Raw genomic sequence first — 15,062 nt, 5'->3', positions numbered from 1 at the left:
GGGAAGACAAGTGCCAGCGCTGTCATCCCATTTGAAGTTCTGCGCCTCCCCCAGACGCTTCAGCCTCACTGTCCTGGTTTAGGCGGCTGCGACGTGCGCCGCTCTGCCGCCCTAGTTCCTTCTCCGACCCATTCCCATTAGCATCATTCGGCGCGTCACCATCTACACCGCACCTCACCCATCTTTTTTGGAACGAAGCAGATCACACATTTGGCGCAATGGGTATCCCGATCGGATGGAACATAAACCGCGAAGAAGACGCGAAGAAAGACGTACTGAGGGCTGACATTACCGGCTCACGCTCACCCATCCGCCGCCGCGTCAGACCCAACAGATCACCGCGCCTTCACAACGCCCTCGACACGGATTTCCTCATCTCCGGTCCGTATATTGGATGGATACATCGCTCGTCGCATCGCGCGCGTCTGGCACCGCCACCCGTCCCCGAAGTGTCGAGGACCGAATACCGCAGCAACGAGCCTTCGAGACACCCACCGACTCTACAACGCGACGAGAGCAGCGTGCGCCGGTCGCGCAATCGCCTTGATGGCTACATGCGCGCGTATGAGACGCGCGCCACTCCCGATCATGACCGCCCCTTGCCCGCTTTTACCCCGGGATTTGCGCCAGCGGCAGCGTCGCGGACGTCCGAAACGGAAGCACAACGCGATGCGCAAGACTCATTTGCACGCATGCGGGAATACACATCATACCGTCGCGCTGTCAGACGATCAACGCGTTCTCAGAGCCCCCGTGCTGATCGATCGACGGGAGGTGATAGTGCGTATGCGCCCGAGGAGAGTCATGAAACAGGCGAGAACCACGCTGTAGCATTCCCTCCGCTGCGCAGAATGGGTCGCCGCACCATCGCCGACGGTCCGCTACCTGCCAGCTCTCTGCGCGAGTCCTGGAGTCCTGTTGCTAGGCTGGATGGCTTGGGCGACCGGAATCGCAGCGTCAGTCCTTTTGACGATCAGTTGCAATGGGACAGCTTCCTCACCACGGTTGTGGACGACCCCGTCGCACCAAGTGCGGGGTCATCATTCGCATCAGCCGCAGCCGCAGCCTCATTCACAAATTCGCATCCCAGTTCACGAGCAGGAAGTGCCAACTCGGCGGCATCTTCGCAAACCCATCTCACAGTGCCATCACGACGTCCTTCACCCCCACAAAACGAGCAGTTCATGAGGGCATGCGATACCTCGGAGGACGACTCAGCCTCCGATACCGAAGAAGAAGAGATGGACATACGCGGCAGCATACGTCGTCGTACCGGCACAGAGGCCCTCAGGAATCGCTTGGACATCTCAGACTCGACCGCTCCCCGCCGCAGAATGCGCCCATCGTACTTCTCCAGCGAGCCTCCCGCGCGGGATACAGACCGCTACTCACTCCGCGTAATCAACCGATCCCGCGATGCCAGCGAGGTCGTTCACAGCTTCTACAACTCTGGTATCTGGCAGGACGCCGACACGGAAGCGCCGCAGAGACCGCAAATTCCCCAGCTCGATGGCCCAGCCGAGGAACCCGTGAGCGCCAACGACTACGAGGGTATGCCTCCGCTCGTACCCGCAGAGTCGCCGCAACCGCCACCACTAGATCAAGAGCTCCGTGATGCGCGGTCGTTGCTGGAGCGTCTCGCGCGCAGGGAAGATGTCAGTGACGACTTTTGGGCATCAGTTGGCTTGACGCGGTCTTTTGCAGACCCGGTTGAGCGCTTTCAGGAACTCGAGCGATTCTGATCTGGCTTGGTTCTTCTGCATTCTTAGGTTGGCTTGGCAGGTCCGGCTACTTGACTCTTTCTCTTCTGCTGCTATCATGCTGTTGCGTTGTATTCTTTGGGTATTCACTCACCGATTGGCACTCAGCCGCTTAATGCTCGTCTTACGAAAAGTTATGGTAGTAAGGTTGACGATCCCTGGAAATGGATATGAATATTCACTTCAATATCCTTACATAGCTATAATCCCCCGAAGAGGGGACAGAATACAAAAAAAAAAGCTCAGCCAGCACATGTGCAAATCACTCATCACTTTCTAACTGCGCACTCTGTGATATACAAATTGCAAGAAGTTGAATTCCTATCGGATGCTAGACTGACTCCTGAAGTGGGATGCAACCGTCCCAATGCTCACGTGTGGTATCGAAAATGTCCAGTATAACGCCATGCTCCCTGTTTTATGAATCGCCCATTATTTTGCTGTACGCTCGATTTGCAGTGCAACGAGCTTCTCGGTGTTCCTCAGCCACCTCTCGGCGAATACTTGATCGGTAAAGCGCTCCGCTGACCGGCGAGCCCGCTGTCGCATGTCCAGTGTGTCTTCGGGGGAAAGTGTGAGGGCTTTGCGGAAGCCGTCTGCGTATTGTTCTGCGGTTGTGGCATGGAAGCCTAGTGAAAGGTTAGTAGTGTTCTGGATATGGTACTACGAAGTGCTTAGACTCACCGGTAGGTTTCCCATCGACCTCAATCACAATATCTAGCTTGGGTCCACCGGAGTTGTTGACTACAGAGATCATGCCAGCGGCTTGATATTCTACTACACCAATTCCGAAATGCTCGTTCCACATGGCGTTTACTCCCACACTGGCTTTACGCATCCACTCGAGCATCTGCGGCCACGGCGCATCGCATATAAACTCGACATTATCCTTGATGTGCAGTTCGTGTGCAAGAAGCCTCAGTTCGTAGACGCGCTTCGCATCGTCGTGTGAGTTTCGCACTGAACCTATCAGAACGAGCTTCGGGGTATCGTTGGGGTACGCTGGGAGTTCGGGTTTGGAGTGTAGGAAGGATGCAAAGGCCTCGAGGATCAGTCGGTGGTTCTTTTCTGGTCGGAACTGCGCGATGTAGACGAGGTAGGGGCCGCGATCCTTCTCGCTAGACTCGGAGACTGGGACGGCTTCTATGACTTCTTCGACCGCGACGGGCGGGAAGACGACGTCGATATCGATTGCCTTGCTTCGTTTGATACGGTATGGTTCCCAGAGAGACTTGATGTGGCTTTGCGTCCATGTAGAGTTGGTCATTACTACGTCAATGGTGCTGCCGACTTTGCTGTATAGTTTCGCAAAGAGTTGCCAGTACTTCTTCTTTGCCATGCCTCGGTATCCACCGCCTGTTCCTGCATTGACGCCTTGACCTCCAACTTGTAGCGAGTCTAGCATGTCGGTGGAGATGGTCGGATAGTGTACGTAAGCGCCGGTCGGTACGGTCGGGAAGAAGAAGGACGATAGGCCGAGGGCGAAGGCGTAACCCATAGTGTCGATGAATATGTCGGGCACGAGAAGACTGAAGGCATCGTAGGCGAGGATGAGAGAGCCGAGAGATTGGCCCAGTAGTGTGAATCGCGGCCATGTGCTTGCGAGTACCCAGTCGCGGGTTGTGAGGTAGAGGAAGTGGACGGTCGGAGGGTATAGCTGGATATTGAAACGGTCTTTGACACGCTTCAATATGGCGATTTTATCGACGTCGTGGTCGCCGGTGTAGACTATGCAAGTAGCTTTTGGCCAGCGCTTCTGGTTTGCTCGGATCGCAGCCCAAAGGACTCGTTCACCGCCGCCTCCTGCATTGCTATAAGTACAACCTGTCAGCGAGAAGATATTGGTCCTCCAGAGCATGTCACCCATACCAGAAAGGGTGGAAGAAGCCCACTATGCCGTCCCATTCGCTATCCGCCGGTCCGTCCTTCACTGCACTGCCAGGAGGTGTGTTCCCAACTTGTTCCCAATCATCATCTTCTTTCTTCTTGTTCCTTTGTTGCGCCTCAAAGGTCTTGGTCTCGCTTGCTACCCTAGCCAGTAGTAATTCTCGTCGTGTACGGGAGGATCGTCGGAGACGTTGTCCCACTATTTCCGCAGCGAAGCGCAGGGTCTTGGGAAGAAAGATGGTAGCCAAGAGTGCGGGTAGTAGTAGCGAGAGGAAGATGAGTAAGAGACCCATCGTGGTACAACGCCGGGCGGGGACACAGTGGGGAGAGGCAGACAGCGAAGACTCATTCAGCCATGGGCAAATGTTTGGGCAAAGCGACAGCTGTTCAGGTGGGATGACATCGGTTCCTGGCGCCGGCCCGAGAGCATGGGACCCTGACGCGCTAGTGGGAGCCTCTTCCTCTCGGGAATCGGACATTTTGATATACAGCTGCAACACCAAAACTACGGCAAGATGCTGTCGTCGCGCCTCCTGCGGCAGCCAGCATGCCAATTGCTCTCACGAAGTTCTATCACGTCTAGGCCTTCGCTATGCCGCCCATCAGTTCGTGCCTTCCACGCTTCGACCCCGCGACAAGATCCCCTCGTCGATGCCATCCTGTACCTTCCCCACGAGCTGATGTCGCTCGTCCACACCGCCGTGCCATGGTACGCCGCCATACCCATCACCGCCTTTATCACTCGCGGTCTTCTTGTCACGACATTCGGAACTCGGTCGCGCGCTCTGATGGCCCGATACATTGGTCTCCAACCGCTCCGAGAAGCACTTGCCTACAAGAAACGTGACGAGGTATTGAAGCGCGGCGGTTTCAGAACAGTAAAACAGGGTATTCTAGCTGTGAGTAAAGAAATAAAGGAAGTCACATCGGCGATTGATAAGAGATGGAATGTCAGCTTGAGTGGCCAAATCATGTGGACGTTTGGGCAACTACCTATATTCGTCGCCATGGCCGAGGTCATACGGCAGAAATGCGGCGCTCATGATGGTCTGATAGGCATGGCGATTGCAGCCGTCAAAGGCGAAGGCACAACCATGACCAACGAGCTTGGGGAAACTGTTGCGCGTGTAACACCTTCTGCATATTTTGAGCCTTCGCTGGCAACAGAGGGGATGCTCTGGTTCCAGGATCTACTTGTCCCAGACCCTACAGGTGCCCTCCCGTTTATCGCATCAGCCATCATGTTTGCAAACATCTACACCTCGAAAAACAGTGTCGAAAGCAGTCGAAATCGGAGGTGGCCCGGTATACTTCGAAGGACTTTGCTCTGGGTCGCTCTATTGATCGGCCCTATGTGTCAGCATCTACCTGCCGCATTGATGCTGTACTGGTCATCAAGTACAGCCTCAGTTATGCTGTGGAATCTCTGGCTGGACAGGAAGTACCCAGCGCCAAGAGGATTCACGGCGTGTAAGAGGCCGCTTATCATGCCGCCATCGCCAGTTCCAAAGGGACGGAAAGTATGAGATCTCCATCGAAATACTTCACTCCCACAAGTGAATCTTAAGAGAACATTGCGATGGGGAGACAGGCGGCGCAGGAAATGTCTGAATTGATAACTCACAATGAAGCCACTCCCATCTTATTGCGTCAGCCTTTTCAGTGTATCTTGGAGGCTGTGGTCAATACCAACAGGTCCGGGTACACAGTTCGTCACCACAGATGCTCGTAGCATCCTCTACAGGGTCTAAACTGCCTGTGGGTCCCGATCTGTGGCCGGCAGTTCCCCTCTCTGCAGATATCATGTTGATATTCGATTCCTCAGAGATGGTGAAAACACAATGTTCATCTATCGAACACAACTGTATCAAACGAACTCAGAAACACCACAGAAAACAAACAAACCGATCTGTGAACGCCGAAAACAAACACCCCGACTGCATCTGAACAAGTCTCAGCCCCCGGTTCCTACTCAACAATGAACTCGTCAGTCTCGATCTCGGCATTCTGCCACAGGTGCAACAGGGCCTTGAACAGCTTCACCCATCCCAACTTGACCATAACATCATTGCTTACAAACGTACTTCTCAGTTCCTTTGGTACGACAGTATGGATCCTTCCCTTGACATCGAAATCAATCTGCTTGGACACCACCCGAAGGAAACCACCATTCAAATTGCTGGTTGTGCTGAGAGCCGATCCATGGGGCATGAGTTGTGAGTGGAGAAGGACCGCGCCCTTACTGTAGCTGGCCGCATGTATCAGAAAAACCTTGGGGTAAACTGCAGTTGGGGATTGCGATACTCTGACGACTGGACGTTGTGTGATGGGGTTGTTTTTTTGGAGGGACTGCTCGGTGGTGGTGGCAGTACACCGTCTGCGTCCTCTTTCTCCTGGTTCTGCTCTTCGCCGTTCACGGCCTTGTCGTGGATCGAAGTGGCTGCGGCAGCGGGCAAATCTGTTGGCTTCTCAACCTCGGCATCGGCGCGCGTCTGAGTAGCAACCGATGCAATGTCCTCCTCTTCCTTTTCCTCTTCCATCTCCTGCCAACGTGGTGGTTTAGCAGATTCATCACGCTTTCGCTTGACCTGTTGTTGATTTTTCGCCATTGTTGAAAGCGTGATATAGCCAGTTCTTGAGACGAATCAAGGTCTGGTTTTATACGCGACAATTCAACAAGATGCTACACTTTGTTTGAGACAGTCGCACATGTTGTCTTGTAGGGGTAACTGCAAGACAATGCAGCAGGCATGAAAGGATGGGATAGTGTTTTGGACAATTGCAAGACTTGATGCATGAGAAGATTACCTGGATGCCGTAGGACTTGTCGTGGTGGCACCCATGTGAGTTCATTCGATGGGACTACAATATTGAGCAAATCGGCATACTGGGGCATGATCGTACGCTAGAATGAGAGGGTGTGCGTATAGCAACCACCTAAAACTCTGCGGCCACCCTAAGTGAGGGATAGGTACTGAAAACTTTGTGGTTTTCCATGATTCGCATCGGACAAGCCACAGGAATACGCCGCGTCGCATTTGCTTGTCATGTCGTCGCAAAACTCTGTAAATACTTTGAGGGTAGATTGATTCAGCTGGAAGCCAAGAAAGCAAGCTTTTCACAGTCATCAATTCCTTAGTGCATATGTTCGAGGGGGTATTCAGCTAACTGCTCTCCAACGCCTCGAAAATGCGCTAGCGGTCTGGTATGACCTGGCACAGGGGCCAAGGGTCTAAGATATACCTTGCTCACTCCAAGACGAGCTGAGGTCGTGAAACGCTCAAAGGATCCATCGTACGATGCGCTAGCTGACAACTGATAGGAAGGCAAGAGCGTTTGATGATGCCTTGTACTCGTTGGTCGTGCCTTCTAGTTCGGGTGTTTCGAGATGACCTGATGTTCACCGTAGAACATAATAACGGCATCGCTGCTGCAGATGTTCTGAAGTGGTCGAGAAGACCAACACGCGCCCCCTCACCAGAGTGGAGTGTTCTCGAATACAACTGCCAGTTTTGGTCTTGATCGGGATCGAGCCACGTGAACGCCGTCCAGGATTATTAACCGGAACATACCGAGCCCGCTCGTTGCCAAGTCGCATGCCCATGGTAAGCGAAGTGGAAGCTGCTGGAAGGACAAAGCAGACGGCGATGACCATATGCTGAATAGATCCGGGTGCTGAGGGAAGTATTACCGCATGTCACCGCCTGTAGTTGATTGGGTATAGTGTATCAGCTCGCTGGTTGTGATTCGATGTGGGATGGTTGTCCGGCTAGAAATTCTTCCCCGCGTCGAACTTTGCAGAGCACTTGCATCGACGTCACGGCACTCTGCGACATGGGAACGATGGCTGCGTCTCACACCGTGAGGAGACGGGCATTGTGTACTAAAACTGTACTGGACAGACCATTCTAGACTCGCGACCCTGGCGCAGATCGTATGATAAAGCTGGGCGCTGCGAGATTACCAGCAGTTGGGCCATTCAAGTGGCGGACATCACGGCTGCAAGAATGCCATGAAAAAGTCTTGTCACCGGGGTTTGGTTGGAGCTGAAATCTTGGTGTGACAAGTGGTTCAGCGGTTTGCTTCTCCGCCGTCTTCGCTGCGCGCCCGAGCTCGGAATCTTCTAGGCGCAGCGCAATCAAGCTTACCGCACTGTCTGGGAGCTGGCAAAAGCCGGTGTGCTGCCTGTTGATCGTTCGATATTCTGCTTCCACCCGATCACCGGCTCGATCACTAGCCAGGATACCAAGGTAGGGCTGATGACAAAGTGACGACAGGACGAATAGCCCTTGAATATATACCTCCGTATGACTTCGCCAAACCTGAGTGACTAGGAATAAACGCCCTACCACACAGTTCCACGGCGGCTAGACACCAAGATGGACTTTTCTAACCTGCCTCCCTTTCCCTTGGTTGCGAACAACCCAATGTACTCTCCCAACAGCGATGCCTTCCCATCACCAGACGAAGTCGACGCATACCTCACGGAGTCCTATCCCGCACTTTCCGACTACGGTTTCAATAGCTACGATAACAGGAGCGGCCAATGCTTTAACCGGTCCATCACGCCAGGGGCCCGAGATGCCAACTGGAGTGCACCAGTGCCCAACAGCTACATCAGTACGCCGTCACTTGTCAGTGCAACAAGCTCAGCCGGCGAAGTTCCTCTAAATGCATGGCCGAACTACAGCTCAACGCCCTTGAGCTGCCCAGCCGATTTCCAACACACCTACACCGCAACCGACTTCCCCAACGGCTATCCGTCCAATCCCTCTCCCTTACCGACGCCGCCCACTGGTCACGGCAGCCCAATATCCCCATCACCCATCGCAACCCACAGCATCTCCCCCGAGGACACCTCCCTCAAGCCGCCTGCTCCACGCAAACGCGGCCGCCCTCGCATTCACCGCCCTTCCTCTGAACCCTCCGCAACTACTACCGCCAAAATCGCCCGGACGCAGTGCATGCCCCACACCGAAGTCGAGCGCAAGTACCGCGAAAAGCTCAATGCAGAGCTAGAGCGACTACGTCGGGCTGTACCCATGTTACCGCAGAGTGATGCCGCGGATACAGGCGCTGTGAAGCCCAGTAAGAGCATGGTGCTCGCAGTGGCTATCGACTACATCAAAGAGCTGGAGAGGCAACGGGATGCTGCCGTTGAGGAGGTGGAGAGACTAGGAGGCAAAATGAGGTTTGGAAGGGCGAAAATTAGAAAAAGGGAGGACGGGGATGTTTGAGCGGTGGCGTGATACTGTCGTAGTAACGCCGAGTGGTCATAACGGCGTCATAACAGGCACTGGGGATCGTACGACGGGCGACCATGACTCTCAGAGGTCGACCTTGGCTTCTCACGTCTTTCTTCGAATCACGGCCTTCGCATACGAGCTCAGTCTCGTACTTTGGGTATACATGCTGTTTGGAGTTCAGGATATTTTACAAGGAGTGGAGGGAGGGTTGCAGACCGTGGCTGGTACACGCTGCATGGTACACAGTATCCTGGGCACGATGCAGCGGAATTGCGTACCGCCACTTAACATTCGGATACACGATTAGATACCCAGGTTATTGTTGGTTTACGGGGATGGCGATCCCAATGTGAAGGGTTGCGGGTAGACAGCAGTGATACACTGCAAGAGGACAGTTCAATGTAATACATACCTCAAATATTCTTCTCCAGCTACAGTCCTGCATACTGATGAATGCGAAGAGACTGCTTTAGACGGCTTCCAATGGCAGGCGTTCAATTATATGTTGCTTTTATCAGAAGCTCTACAGTTTACACAGTGTTGGACGGTGGGGATTGCGAGCATGATGAATAGTAGTACGGCTATTGTGTCCATCGAAACGGTAAAGCAGAGAGAGCCAACCCGCTTTACTTGATTGCCTCACGAATTCTGCGTACCAGACCTCACTGGAGTATAACCCGGAAACAGAGAAGCTCATCGCCTCGATGTCTATTTGGAACCATCATACATCCTTCCGACGACTTTGGGGTTAGTCACCCTCAGTGGACTGCATCATGAAATCTCTTTAGAAAGTTACTTTCGCCCACAGATATATGAAACCACACGAAGACCGCTATTCTACAAGAAGAAGGTCTCAATGTATGATATCGAAAGGTTCATTGGAAGGTACATGGTGTATCTTCGTCATAACGACAACGGGATTCCATACAACATGTACATTCAGAACCCATTGTAATCTGGCAGATACAAGAGAAAGAAACGCTAACCTGATCATACCTGCCACGAGACCAGCATATCTTGTGACATTCGCATGCCACTAAACGCTGATACTTCCAGCGCAATGAGTACGTATTCGATAGAAGAGTTAGCTACAACCTCGGAAAAGACTACCTACCTAGGTGGATAACGTACAATGAGAATACAGCTGACCGATCAATCCACCATGCACATAAGCAGAGATGACACACGCATCCATCTCTTCCGCATCGCCCGGTTTTCCCTGCGCAAGTACGTGTACCAATCGGTATCCTTCCCTAAAAGCCTCCAAGAAACCCTTCTAACACACATGCAGGACATCACTAACCTGAGACAACAGACGCCCAGAATAATACCTCCGAAATCTCACATCATTTTATAGTGCATGTAGACAGCGGCTCACACAGCCATCTCATGTCGTATCCGTATAGCACTTCTTGGTCTCAACAACAAGACCCAACACAGACGGCTCACCTCGTTGCAGGGAAGCTGTTTGTGGTAACGCAAAGCACAGTGCAGCAAGTGGGATTTTTGTTGGGGGAGGTATACAAGGCAATCAAACAGGTGTACTCTGCGATAGATGAAGAGCTGGGGCTAGCTTTATAGGGGCGGGTGTGCACAGATCATATTGCTACACATCCCATGGACGGCAGGAGGGGCATGGTAAAGCGGCGCATCGTCTTTTCACACTGTCGCAAACAAACCGAGATCATGGAAACGATACCACAAAAAGTGGAGTGACATAACCATCAAATCGTAGACAGATGTGTTTGATGCGCAGAGTGGCGATGGCGGATCTGACGGATCCACACACGGGTTCGTTCCAGCCCCTCCCCCTCTCTCAACGCAGCCCTCCCCGCGTACTTCCACTCTACCAATCCACCAAACCGTTTACGGACACAGACATTAGCGCGACATTTCGAAGCCACTTTACTCGGCACTCACACCATTCTCACACCACTCGACTGCACCTGCACGCGCATCGATGGCGCTGGAGATAAGCGAGAGAGATGAGGCGGGGAATTTAGTGAGGGAGTATGTTACTGATGTGGAGGGGAGGAGGGTTGATGTCATTGTATGTTTTACGCGCCTATGTTCATGCTGAAGCTGCGACTTGACGAGCTATTGATTTACCTGCGTGTAATACCTAGGTGTGTTGTACTGCAAGTTCGACTACAGACATGTGTTGGTGAAAGGTGGGAATACGGTTACTAACATAACATCTACATCGTTTTAGTACCCCAAAGAAGTAAAGAGCTATCCGCAACGTCTTCTTGATGTTTTTCTGCCAGCAGGGTATCCGCAGAGTGTGACGGAGGATTATATCCATTATCAGATCTATGTATGTTTATTGGAATCTTCCCTTTTCAGACCAATGATAGTATGAGTTGGGATTTTCAAGACACTGGAAAGCTGATGGAGTGATGTTGGCGTAGGACTCGCTTCAAGCGTTTTCGTCGTCGATTGCGGGGATGTTGGCCTCGAGGGCTGTTCTGGAAGGTATGTTTTCACGTGCGGCATGGAGTATGCTCAGCATATGTTTTTCTAATCCTTGAGAAAACCAAGTACCCTGCGTGGTCAACAAGACTCTCAAGAGAAAGGGAACATGCATCACAAGCACCAAACGTGCTGGCACCCGATTACGATGAACTAACAACAAATCTCCTCACCACCCATCTAACCACCCACCCAGGCGTCGGCGTCGGCGACTCCACCGCCTCCCCCACCTCCGCCCTCCTCCTCTCCGTCCTCCAAGAATCCACCGGCCGCATCGCCACGATCCTCTTCGCGCACCGTCTCGGCACAGCCCTCGAGCCAGAATGCAAGATGTATCGTCTAGCCGCCGACGTCTTCAACGACACAGCCATGGTGCTCGACTGCTTATCGCCTGCCTTCCCCAAACCCATTCGCGTGGCTGTGTTGAGCTTCTCGAGTTGTCTGAGAGCCCTCTGCGGGGTTTGTGCGGGAAGTGCGAAAGCGAGTTTGAGTGCGCATTTTGCAAAGAAAGGGAATTTGGGGGAGGTGAATGCTGTGAGTTTGTTGTTTTCTTTTGTTTTGTTCTCTATGAAATGGCTAGCAGAGAAGTAATCGGTCGACTACAAGCACGTGCCTTACAATCGCTGTTAAGATCATGTGCTATCTTGCCCAATACACAGATCTGCATAGATAGCTTATGAATTATACTGTGGGGCACAGTGTAGGTTGGGTACACACGACCAATACTGACTAATGCTTAGAAAGACTCGAGCCAAGAGACAGTAATCTCTCTAATGGGTATGCTCGTAAGTACCGCCGAGCTTACACACTGCTGATGTAATGACTAATACGTCGGCTAGGCAGGCAGTCTGGTAGTATCCTACATCACCTCACCCTTTGCGACATGGAGCACACTCATCTTCCTTTTAGGAATACATCTGGCCACCAATTATGCCGCTGTGAGGGCCGTCAGCATTGCATCCCTCAACAGACAGCGCGCCAACATCCTGTTCAGCAACATATTCCAACACGGCGTCGTGCTGAGTCCGACCGAAGTGTCTGAGCGCGAGCGCATCTTCCACAGAGGTGACGTATTGCGCTGGTCCGACGACGAAATGCTCGGCCAGTGTAAGATTGGCGTATCTCTCCAGGACATGCTAGGCTGGATTGGGGAACAAAATACACAGACGGGCTCGCTCGCTCTGCGGACTATACAAATCTCCGAACTACTAACCGTCTTCGCCGGCGAGGCATACATCATCTGTCCCGCTGCATCCGCTTCTTATATCTCCATTGTACTCAAAGCAGAGTGTGGACCGACGGATCATCTCAAAGCATGGGCTCACGCACTGTTGTTTGCGAGGAGGGCCCGAGATGGGAATGGGCACTCGGGTAACCAGCCCAATGAAGCACAACCTCCGGCCAAGGATCGCCTGAAGGCTGAGTTGAGGCAGACGTTGGAGGACGTCCAGGCGACGTTTGGAAAATATGGGGACGAGATGAGGGGGAAGGGATGGGATCTAGATGTCGCTGCGCTGGAGACGCAAGCCGGGACACGGTTGCAGACGGGCATCCGGAAAGTCGGATGACGAGGTAGCGTGGACCACAACTGCCTTGTCAAGAGCCGTGAAACGAACGACGTGAAGAACACCAAGGAGATACCTAGAAGGGCGTCTTGTTGGGGAGACAGGTAACCCGATGGAAGCACTCGCGTGTTGCAGGCTGTCGTGGGATCCAGGGCAAACGTCGCTTGGTAACGACGTCAGCAGATTTACTTATCGGTAACGGCATAGGATCGGCACCAGCATGTACCGCTGGCCCTATGTTTGAAGCAGTTTGATAACCACCAGCATGTCTTTTGTCTCTTTCCTTTTTCTGCTCACACAGTGTGCCAGCGCAGACGCATCAGTGCATCGCTCAAACAGTGGTTACGGTCCACATCGGTCCGGTTTCATGTATACCTGGCGTCTCTTCGGCGGGCGGTCGCCGGTTCCGAAGCAGTCAATGCTTGAGTCCAAGCTCAACACCACAATGTGGAGTGTGGACAGGCAATGCTGTGCAAAGAAGGGAAACTAAGGCTAAATGCCATGAATCTCGTGACTGCCCGGAATCATGACACAGGGCCAGTATGGCCTTTGTCGTGAGAATTTCTTCAACTCAACGTCGGGAAGCTGGTACCGAGGGCGTGGTCGTTGGGGCTCTAACAAGCAAAAAGCCGCACATTACGGACGCCACCATGCAAGGAGAGGACATGTCGTTCCGACATGACTGAGGCTCGAACAGCAGAGACTCCGCCAAGGTCAGCACGTAGTTTCAGCGATCGCGGTGCTCCGACAGGCGTGGGATGCGGCTAAAAAACGAAACCCCACGAAGCGGTGAAGCGGGTGAATCACGTCTACGCGAACAAAAATGGTCCACTTGCTGCGTCATGCTGTGTTCCTGAGGCTCCGAGCTTTTTTTTGTTGGCGGCTCAAAATTTTCGGTGCGGATTGATTTTGGGTGCCCGTCGGCGCGTGCTGAGTCGTTAGCCGGCTAGTGACGGTGCTGCAACGACACAGCAGTCCTTCTAGAAGCGCCACATTGGCAGCTTCACGAAGCACAGCAGGGCCGGCGCTTGGAGAAAGCCCGAAGGCAATCTCAACATTTCGCAGCGCTACATCGAATGGGTGAGCGATTTCCGAAGTGAAGGCTTCGAGGGTGGAGTGTTACAAGCGTTTCGCTGGACATGCAGGAGGTTGACGGAGATCCTGGATCGACGCGCAGGGCATGTGGATGCACTAGACAGGTTCGGGTAAATTTCTAGAAGGATGAAGTCGTTCTAGAAGATTTCTTCGGTCGCACGGTGAAAGAAAGTGCGATGGGGCAGGGATTGGGGGGTGGGTGGCCTGATGGTAGCGCTGGTGGAACGTCAGCATTCCCGAGTTTGACGACAGCGAGACGCTGGCAGGGTAGTAGAGCAGTCAGTATAGCCGGGTGGATAGAGCAGCGAGCACAAAAGAAAGATGGCATACTGCATGTACTGCAGGTGAGGAGGATACAGGCGGTGGCACGGTGTATGGCACTGTCTGCTAGAGAAGGGTGCTACAAGGCTAGAGAGGCGCCGGCGCATCCCAAGTGGAGCGCGGTTGGCTGAGGGCAGGTTTGCGTCAGTTAAGGCAGAGATTGGGGAGCACTTGGAGGACGAGTCTGACCCCAGGCGTAGGGCGAGGGCCAAGCGTGTGGCCGTGCGGGCTGGCGTGGTGTAAGACAGTGGGAGCGTGATTGGCGAGGGAGACTTGATCAAGTACCGTTGCGCGTGCACATCACGCGGCAGCAGGTGACACTGGGGCATGTTGCGGGCTGTAGGGTGACAAAGCAAGCAAGAGACAGTGCGATCGATCTACTTTCCTTTGTTGTGTAGGCAGAGTCATAGGGTGGATTAGCGGGCACTGTCGGGCGCAGGCCGTCGTTTGCGGCGTGCTGGGAGGTGCGAGGGCTGCGCATTCCACGTCCTTGGGACCATGAAACCCTTGGAGCAGTGCCAGTGTGCACTTGCATCGTCGCCATGGCCCTCGTACGGCAAAGTCGAAGGAAACTGGAGAAGGGTGCTCTTTATCGTCGAAATAGGGCCGTTTGGCGCAGGCTACGCCCAGTCGGCTGCTAGAGAGGGCTGCGGCGAGGCACAAGGCTGGGGGGGGCCAATGTAATCTATGCACGCAGCTAGTGCCGGGCGTCGCAA

At 53.4% G+C, this 15,062-nt stretch overlaps 6 protein-coding genes across 6 annotated transcripts; 4 read left to right on the top strand and 2 right to left on the bottom strand.

The window, feature by feature from the left end:
- The first annotated feature begins 26 nt into the window (after positions 1-26).
- BKA58DRAFT_379815 (uncharacterized protein) lies at positions 27-2,064 on the top strand. Its single transcript, XM_046169844.1, has one exon. It carries the CDS (start codon positions 219-221, stop codon positions 1,740-1,742), a length of 1,524 nt encoding a protein of 507 aa, XP_046027402.1. The 5' UTR covers positions 27-218; the 3' UTR covers positions 1,743-2,064.
- BKA58DRAFT_379814 (alpha-1,2-mannosyltransferase ALG11) lies at positions 2,065-4,085 on the bottom strand. The gene is made up of 3 exons (XM_046169843.1): positions 3,630-4,085; positions 2,445-3,571; positions 2,065-2,389 (listed from the first exon to the last, which is right to left on the bottom strand). The coding sequence occupies exons 1-3, from the start codon at positions 3,938-3,940 to the stop codon at positions 2,193-2,195; spliced, it is 1,635 nt and encodes a 544-aa protein (XP_046027401.1). The 5' UTR covers positions 3,941-4,085; the 3' UTR covers positions 2,065-2,192.
- Positions 4,086-4,141: 56 nt separating this feature from the next.
- BKA58DRAFT_121448 (60Kd inner membrane protein-domain-containing protein) lies at positions 4,142-5,399 on the top strand. Its single transcript, XM_046164170.1, has one exon. It carries the CDS (start codon positions 4,163-4,165, stop codon positions 5,171-5,173), a length of 1,011 nt encoding a protein of 336 aa, XP_046027400.1. The 5' UTR covers positions 4,142-4,162; the 3' UTR covers positions 5,174-5,399.
- Positions 5,395-6,376, bottom strand: BKA58DRAFT_121686 (uncharacterized protein). Its single transcript, XM_046164171.1, has 2 exons — positions 5,952-6,376; positions 5,395-5,895 (listed from the first exon to the last, which is right to left on the bottom strand). Exons 1-2 carry the CDS (start codon positions 6,254-6,256, stop codon positions 5,616-5,618), a joined length of 585 nt encoding a protein of 194 aa, XP_046027399.1. The 5' UTR covers positions 6,257-6,376; the 3' UTR covers positions 5,395-5,615.
- Positions 6,377-8,026: 1,650 nt separating this feature from the next.
- Positions 8,027-8,884, top strand: BKA58DRAFT_409814 (uncharacterized protein; the record flags this gene model as incomplete). Its single annotated transcript, XM_046172169.1, has 1 exon — positions 8,027-8,884. The coding sequence occupies one exon, from the start codon at positions 8,027-8,029 to the stop codon at positions 8,882-8,884; it is 858 nt and encodes a 285-aa protein (XP_046027398.1).
- A 1,969-nt stretch (positions 8,885-10,853) lies between these two features.
- Positions 10,854-12,933, top strand: BKA58DRAFT_399630 (vitamin B6 photo-protection and homoeostasis-domain-containing protein; the record flags this gene model as incomplete). Its single annotated transcript, XM_046171558.1, has 6 exons — positions 10,854-10,943; positions 11,106-11,210; positions 11,305-11,368; positions 11,562-11,899; positions 12,106-12,150; positions 12,205-12,933. The coding sequence occupies 6 exons, from the start codon at positions 10,854-10,856 to the stop codon at positions 12,931-12,933; spliced, it is 1,371 nt and encodes a 456-aa protein (XP_046027397.1).
- Between the last annotated feature and the right edge of the window lie 2,129 nt (positions 12,934-15,062).

This window comes from Alternaria rosae, assembly GCF_020736505.1.
Source record: "Alternaria rosae strain MPI-PUGE-AT-0040 chromosome Unknown BKA58scaffold_3, whole genome shotgun sequence".
In the NCBI taxonomy this organism is placed as follows: domain Eukaryota; kingdom Fungi; phylum Ascomycota; class Dothideomycetes; order Pleosporales; family Pleosporaceae; genus Alternaria; species Alternaria rosae.
This window is presented reverse-complemented; position numbering and strand designations above follow the sequence as displayed.